We start from the raw sequence: 8,311 nt of genomic DNA, 5'->3' as shown, positions 1-8,311 counted from the left end.
AAGATTTTAAAAGGCCTTCTAGGGTCTTGAGACTCTTCTTATCCATAGTCCTACATAAGAACTCGTACCTCCAATGGGTTATGCATCAGATCTGGTACTGAGATAGAACCCCAAATGCTATTCAGACCACTTAAAACAACTCTGCCCCACCACGCTGGAACCCTTTCCTGTAAAAATTCTTGGCAAGACAAGGAACCGAAGAGAAAGAATAGTCCACTGAGAGTATTGCTTTAGCCTCTGAAGTGTGACATGTGCTTGATTTATGCAACAAAATTCACTATTACAAAAAGCAAGACGGAATTCCACAAAATACTTACAGTTCTTTGCATTAGAAGAGGAGTTTCAGAACAACCTATGCCTTCATCATTAAAACTTGATTCCATATTGATTATGTCTTCAATTACTTCCTCCATCTGATAAAACATAATTTTAAGACCAAACATTAAAAATAGTAATGGAAACAATGCTATTCTGAAAATACAGAGGAATTAATCTTGAGTATTTACTACATCAATAAAACAGAATTTCAGAAGTTTATATTTTAAAATTCAAATTCAAACACTTTTACTCAATGTTTAAAGTTTTTGTTTGTCATGAGAACAGTTTTTGTGGTTTAGAAAGTTACTTCTTTCCATCCAAACACCAGCTTTTTCCCTTTTTCTATCCCCTTATTGCAACACCAAGATGACAGGAGTGCATTGCTAAGTTGTTACTGTAATCTGTCACCTTCATCAAATGTGTTATATCCACAGTGTGTTGCTGCATGGTGCAGGAAGGCTGAAAAGGAACCTGTGGTTCTGCAAGAGCATGAGTCACCCAAGATTTGGTGTTACACACTGCTCTACAGATTCAATGGGCAGAGGTTTGTGTCATGTTGGTGGTACACTGGATCCTTGTTCAGACAGCCTTCTGGTCCCAGTTTTGTTCTAATCTGAATCAAAACCTACTGAAGAAGATGGAATAGCTAATCAATTACTTGGAATGAAATGGTGAATACTTTGCAGACATAGACACGTACATAGATTTGGACAAGGTACAGCATGAGTTTTCAGTGATAATTTTGGTCTGGTTCCATACGTCAAATAACTTTGGGAAAGATCCAGTGATGAACCTCTCACTGTGCTATCATCTGCAGAAGCAGTTGACTCATGCTGTGAGGCTTTTCAAGCAGCTCTTGAGAGCTGTCTGAAGAGCTGTAGCTGAAGGAAATGTAGAAGGTCCTACATAATGAAAGAAAATATACAAACTAAGGACTTTTCAACACAGAATTTTAAGCCACATGGCCCAGCAACACTCACACACACACTCCTCTTTCTCTAAAAAACAGGCATATTCTGTCCCAGAAGTTATGTTCAGACTTATCCAGAAAACTGCTGTCAGGGCCAAAAAGGATGTCCAGAAATGCCAGCAATTAGGCAAAATGCACGATTATAGTTCATTGCACCAGCCTGTGTGTTGACTCTGTATTATTAACTTGTCAGGTTGCCCAGGCCAGTGGTGGAGTAGCCATCCCTGGAGGTGTTTAAGAGATGAATAGATATTGTGCTGAAGGACATGGTTTAGGATGTTGATAGGGCTAGGATGAAGGTTAGACTTGATGATCTTGAAGCTCTAATCCAACCAAAACTGTTCTATGATTTATGATTCTATAGCTATAACTACACCATAGACTGAAGCACATGGCACTCCCGTATTGGGAAACTACAATGTGCCAGTCATCTCCCTGAGGCTCTGGGATGGGGTTATTCAAATCACTGGAAATATGCTTGCCAAGATTTTGACCAGTGCCAACTCTTGCTCTCCCAATCATCACCAGGCACAGCTCAAGAGAGCAGTGTGCAAATAGTAGTCTTGCTCTCCAGGACAAAGAGTGCTACAAGGATGGATACTGGTTATTCCTGATCAGATACCCAAAGAGCCCAAGAACAATTCTACTATGCTGCACTTGACAGCACAGAGGTGACCACAGAGGCCTCCACAATGGCCATCTAAAATAGTCTTTGCAGACTAGTGGCTCCAGTAATCCACAAACCTGACATAAAATTTTGGCTGTCAATGCCGAAGGAATAGCGGGGCCCAGATAAGCTCGCCAGTAACTATCAGGTTGGTTTTTTTTCACACTTAGCTGCATAACTCCAGATGCTGAAAAGGGTCACACTGTGTTGGCAACACAGTGTGTTCTGTTAAAACCAAAGATATGACACAGCATCTCCATTTCTCATTTCTATAGGAATTCCCCTTTTACCTAATAAGCAGTCTCTTTTGAAAGCTATTGAAGTATTAAAGGCTGTAATGATCTACATCTCACATTGACTGAGAATCTGACACTGTATAATAGCTGTACCTTTATTAAAATCGATGGTGGCACTAAAGTTAGCATACCTACGCCAATTTACCCAAGATAACCCATATATAAATATATCAGCTAACTGAAAAATGAATGAGCAAGTCTTTCAGCTACATCTTTAAGGCAATCAGCACTTAACATTGTTATGCATCTAGGATAATACTTTTAGGCAAAAATAACTCTCATCTAAAAAAACCCAACAATTTTGCATTGCAAAGCACATATTCAAAAGATGTGCAGCAGTATATGACGCACAGATAAAAAGATGTAACAATACATTTTAACTGGCAGTAGTTTAGAAGCCTGATCATGCAATAAGCTACTCACAGGCATTCAAGAGAATCACCCATGTAATCCAGAAGGATTCAGGGAGCAAGTTCTAGAACCAAGGATCCCATGAAAGAGGAGAAAGGCATCTCTCGCCCAGTACTAACACAAGGTGGGTCATGTAACATTTTGGCAGAAGTACGCAAAGCCTATTTCCCCATTCCTTTCACCAGCCCCTCCCTACCGCATTTTCGTGTTCGCCTCCGAGGGCCAGCAGCTTGGTAACAGGGCTTTCTGGTGTGCCGAGGTCGCTGACAGGAGGCATGTGTCCGTTCCTTAAAATGGAAGTCACTCCTGCAGGCTGGATCGTGTGGGAGTGGGACAGGGAGAGCGTCTGGCTGGACAGCTTGGTATCAAGGGTCAGGTACTGCTTCACCTGGTGCCTCTGGCTTTGCTGTATGTGGTACCTAGACTGATTTTCCAAGTGTGTTTGTACCTAGGAAGAAATGGAAATAATTGCTAAAGCTTCAAGTGACTGCTACCGGTATTTGCCCTTATGTTCACTTAAAAAGCTTCAGAACAATAGGATCAGCTTTAATAAAACTTCAGTTTTACACCTTTGCATAGTTCTTACTCGTGTACTATTTTCCCCTAACTCAGCTGAATGAGCTTTCTGAATAATTATCAAAGAAAAATAGAATTAGAAAAGAGAAACATGATTTTGAGAAGAGGCCAGAAGTGTGCTACACATTTCTCTCTTCTCATGTCTCTGTTGAAATCATTGATCTTTAAAATCAAATCTACAAGAACATATGTACTCTAAAATAAATATCAGAGTGTATTAACTCTTTGTACTTGAGAAAGTAAATACATGTATAAAGAAAAACGTGATTTTACCATCTTCAAGTAATATCAACAGCAGCAGACATTCACTCATACCTAAATCCACATTTGGCTCACCTTGTAGTAAGTAGAGTCAGTTAAATGAGGCATTGCTGTACTTTTGCGGAAAAAAACCAAACCAAAACAAAACAAAACAACAAACAAAATAAAGAGCCTAAGCTATAGTCCTGGATGACGGTTTACTATTCTCAAACTGTGCAGTCTTCTCGAAGTGCCTCTTGAGGACAGATCACTTTTTGAGTTGGTAGGACCTTATAAACTGAGTGGTCATGCCAAAATGGCTAATTGGGCAAGACTTTGGGTCATCCCTTGATTACAGAGATTGACAGTTGCTACTTCAAACAGCTCCCGTTTCAGATCAATGTCACATTCCTGCAATTTAACTACCAGAGGAGCACTGCATACACAAACCTTACTGTCATTTCAGCCCTGTGGCTCTCTCCTCCTCCTATGGCATGACTGGTCACAGATCTCTTGTAATAAATTTTTCTCAAGCGGCCTCTGTGTAAGCGTGATTAATATTTGTTAAATAATAACAAGGCTTGCTTTGCACCGTTTTTTCTGGAAAAAAAATCAGTCATTTAAACAAACTTCTTTTTAATTCTCCTAACATAAGCAGATATAAATAGTCCATAGAAGGGGTTTGCATTTAAATTAGCTATATTTTTGCACAATATTGCAATATATGTGTTATTTTTAATCATGTTATGGAGGCATGTCTAGAGTTAGTTTAACTATGTTTCTTTAATTTGCTAGTCGTGTAAGAAAGATTAAGCCATGCAGTAATGAACATAGTCTTAATTATTTTGAAGTAAGCCTTAAAGTTATTAAATAATATTTCATTAAAATATTGATATAATATTGTAAATATGCTGTTTATATTTTCTCCTGGTTTATGTTAGTAATGTATGCAACCTAAACTACACGTGTATTTGGGATTGACTTAAACCATGATATTTCTTGTCTTAATGCAGATCTTTGTGTTACTTTTAGAAAGTGTGTAATATAATTGCTAGTAGCAGACCAAAACCTTCATGCAGCTCAATTTCCTAGTATACTACCACAGGACCATGCCACTGCTCAGGGGTAGGATCTGTGAAAGACTGTCAGCTAACTGCTGACTAAGTAAAAAATCAAGTTTATCAGAAAGGTTTATTTTGTGTGATATCCTTTCAGTACTTTTTTCTTGTCTGTCCAGTCCTGAACTTCCACAAACAGGAAAAGAATTTAAAGGTTTGTTGCAAACCTCTCCATCTCCTTTACTGTGCCAGTTGCAGTAATCACAAAGCAGAACCACTGAGGTTAAAAATGGATATATGCCCAGAAAGCACCTAAAGTTGCAATCCCTGATCATCTTTACATAACTAAATAAGTCCTACAAGTCAAAGCTAACAAGAAATAAAACACTTCTGAATGTCAAACTGCTATGTAAAGACAAAGCAGAATTGGAATCCTGTTTTGTAATTGTACTACTAATGTATCCTGAATGAGGGGAAAAAAGTCATGCTATGCTAAAGGATTCCTAAGATTTCAAGTCAAGCCCTGAAAAATTAGAAATTACTGTTAAAACTGTCCATGGCACATGTGTGAAATAGGAGCAGAAACTCAATAATTTAAGGAAACACAATAGTCCGGTGTCCAACACCAAGTTAGATCAGTTCATTCTCTTCTGGGATGATGGATGACTTCTCTCAATAGTACTAGGATAAGTTTCAGTATAAGTATTCTAAAAATTTTAGATTAAATAAACTCTTTAAAATAACTATTACCATAATTACAAACATTAAGCATTGACTTGATTTTGAGCTTATTTGTAATAGCGTAAAAAAAAACAACCCAGCTCAGGTTTCCCAGAGGTTGTGGAATCTTCATCCTTAGAGATTTTCAAAACTTGTGTGGACATGGGTCTGAGCATCTGACGAAGCAAAATAAGTCTAGAAATAGCCAGGGAAGTTTGAATTTGTAGTCTAAATATTGAAACTCTGAATAATCATTGCTAAGTCTGAGAAAAAAAAAGGTATCAGGTTAAGGGTTCAATGAAATAAATGCAAAAGACAAAAGAACTGAAAACTCACTCCCACACATAAATAATCCCAAAACAGCCCTGATCAACATGCAGTTAGCTCCTTAGAAACTCTAATCATACATATGTTTTAGTTCCACAAGAAAATACCCTTCTACAAAAAAAAAATAAAAGAAATATAAAAGATTTTTCAGAGTTGAAGCATCCTTATTTTGCTCATTAGTCTCAACACAGTATTCTATAGGAGTGCTGAGAGACTAGTATTCTAATTTCTTGTCTTTTGAGGAGTTCCCATAATCTGTGATAGCATTCTAAATTTTAAGGTATGAGTCTCTGAAGGTGTCTAGTCTCTAGTCTAGTCTCATAAAATCATTAAAGTTTCTTTGGACGAGGGACCCGCAGTGTTGATGCTGACACACTCTTTACTGCCACAGCAGTCTCAACATAGGGTTATCTTCCTTTTTTAGCTTCTCTCTGGGTCAATGACTATTAATTATTTGTTTATAGCAGAATACCTTTAAAGGAAGACCCTGAGATGGCTTTCAGGATAGGGCATCCAAGAAGGAGCAGCTTTGTGGAATCTGTATTCTCTGACATAAATTAGCAGTGTGATTTGATAAAGCATATCTACTAGCTCTCAGCAGACCACTTTTTATCAAATGTCTCTCTGCCTTCCTATCTCCTTGGTCAATAGATGAAGTTGCTTGCTGACGTGCAATATCTGGATATCTCTAGCAGAAATAGGCACCCAGTGACCACCTGACAATCCAGTTCCTGACTCAAACAAACCTCAGACACAGCCCAGGACTTAACATTTCCCTGCTGGCACACAGAAACTCTCAGTATAGTCAGTGGTCTGACCTGTCCTGCCCAGTGCTTCTGAAGTTACATAGGCTCTTTTGGCTGTTGTGTGTGCAAGGCATAACAAGGTGATGAATTCACACATGTCAAGGGCTGGTTCTCCTCCCAGGCATTCTCTTGCAGCAACAGTGGCCATGTACTTTAAATGCGAATTAAATGCTAATTTCCTATTATTTGAGAGTGAAGGATAGAATCAAGTTCAACAGTAAATAAATTTCAACTCTCTCCTAGGTATTGTTTTTGTCTATTACCTAGCTTTCTTAATCACAATGAAACTACAGAAACATCAAGCATGCAGGGGAAAAAAAGAGCCCAGTCCAAACTCAAATATTGTAATTCCACCAGAACAAAGCTGGAAGAGAAATGAACACTTTGTAAATGATTGTACTTATTTCTATTTTGTTTCTCACTGACCAGCCAGTTCTGCGAACAAGAACACAACAGCCTTTCAGAATTGCAGATGCATATTCAAACTTCTTCAATCGCTCTTTCTAATTTGAGCACACACCATCGTGTTGTAAAACTGTGGTAGAATTGTGTAATATCTTTTCCCACATCCACACTGAGTTTACTTTCATTTCTAATATATTGCACAATGGCATAACTAGGCCTTCAGTAATTTATTTACATAAGCTATTTTACTTCCACATTTGCTGATGAGATTTTTTTTTTCCATTAGTAAAAAAATGCCTAGTATGCCAAAAGTAACAAAGAGGGGATATTTGGGGAGACCTAAAGGAGGCATGAATAATGTCAATGATAGTCCAGTAAGTAGCAGTGCTACATCTTGTTTCAGTATTACACTAAGGGCAAGCAGATAATGCTTGTACTCCCAGGCTGCATAGCCCAACATCAGTCCTGGGAGAAATAATAGGAAAACTGAAAAGAGATTCAATTAATAAATTATTAAAAGATAGGAATGTAATTAATGTTAGTCAACACAGTTCTGTGCAAAATAAGCCTTATCAAACAAATCTACTTCTGTTCTTTGATGAGATTTTAAGTTAGGTTGCCAAAGGTAACGATGTAGGTATAATACTCTTCAACTTTTGTGTGCCTTTTGACTTAGTATCATTCAATATTCTAATTAAAAATACAGTGCTACACAATATCAATAAAGCATGTTTTAACTGGATTAAGAATTGGCTAACGAACATGCATGAGAAAATAATTACTAAAGGCTCAGCATCAGAAAGAGAGGCTCTTTCAGTCTTGTACTACTCAGCATTTCCATCAGTCATTTGGGACTAATGAAAAATAAAACTGACTAAAAAGAATATTTTTTAGAGCAGTGATCCCACTGAAAGAAAATGTGGTCCTGGTCAATCAAATACACATCTGCATATGCAAGTGGAAGAAATACAGCAGGCAACAATGGAGAAAATTGAATGAAGAAAACACCAGAAGCAATGAATCTGTAAAGAATTTGACATTGTAACAAACCAGCAACTCAGCAGGATTGTCCACGTGATGCTATAGCAAGAAAGGGAAAATGGTGCCATAGGAAGAAAAGGAAAAGGACATAAAGAAAGTAGGGAATAGGAGTCTGGCTTTATTCTGCTTTTCTTTATGGCTTCAAAGAGATCAGTAACAAAGTTCTAAAAATTTCATTATAATTAAACTAGAATAAAAATTATAACCTTAAATATTTTCAAAACACTGTTGAAAAAAAATTGAAAGGATGCAGAACTATAGAAGTAACTGAAGACTGAGAAAAAGGTGTTTCAATTAAAGTTTAAAGAAACTCAGCTATGTTTGTGCCGTCAAACTGAAATTCGTGGAATTTGTAGGAAATGATGAATGTGACTCTTTCAGCTGGCAGAGAAAGTATGGCAAGAGTCACTTGCCAGAAGTTGATGTTAGGCAAGCTCATTTGGAAGTTATGCTAATAAACAATGGAATGCTCAAAA

General features: G+C 37.5%; 1 protein-coding gene across 1 annotated transcript; it reads right to left on the bottom strand.

Moving 5' to 3' along the window:
* Positions 1–317: 317 nt before the first annotated feature.
* LOC104279390 (transcription factor EC-like) lies at positions 318–3,110 on the bottom strand (the record flags this gene model as incomplete). Its single annotated transcript, XM_009876662.1, has 2 exons — positions 318–413; positions 2,859–3,110. Coding segments are annotated over 2 exons (348 nt in total), but the record flags the coding sequence as incomplete, so codon positions are not given.
* Positions 3,111–8,311: the final 5,201 nt, after the last annotated feature.

The sequence above is a fragment of the Apaloderma vittatum genome, unplaced genomic scaffold (genome assembly GCF_000703405.1).
Source record: "Apaloderma vittatum isolate BGI_N311 unplaced genomic scaffold, ASM70340v1 scaffold2109, whole genome shotgun sequence".
NCBI lineage: Eukaryota > Metazoa > Chordata > Aves > Trogoniformes > Trogonidae > Apaloderma > Apaloderma vittatum.
Note: the sequence above shows the minus strand (reverse complement) of the source record. Positions and strands in the feature narration are given on the sequence as shown.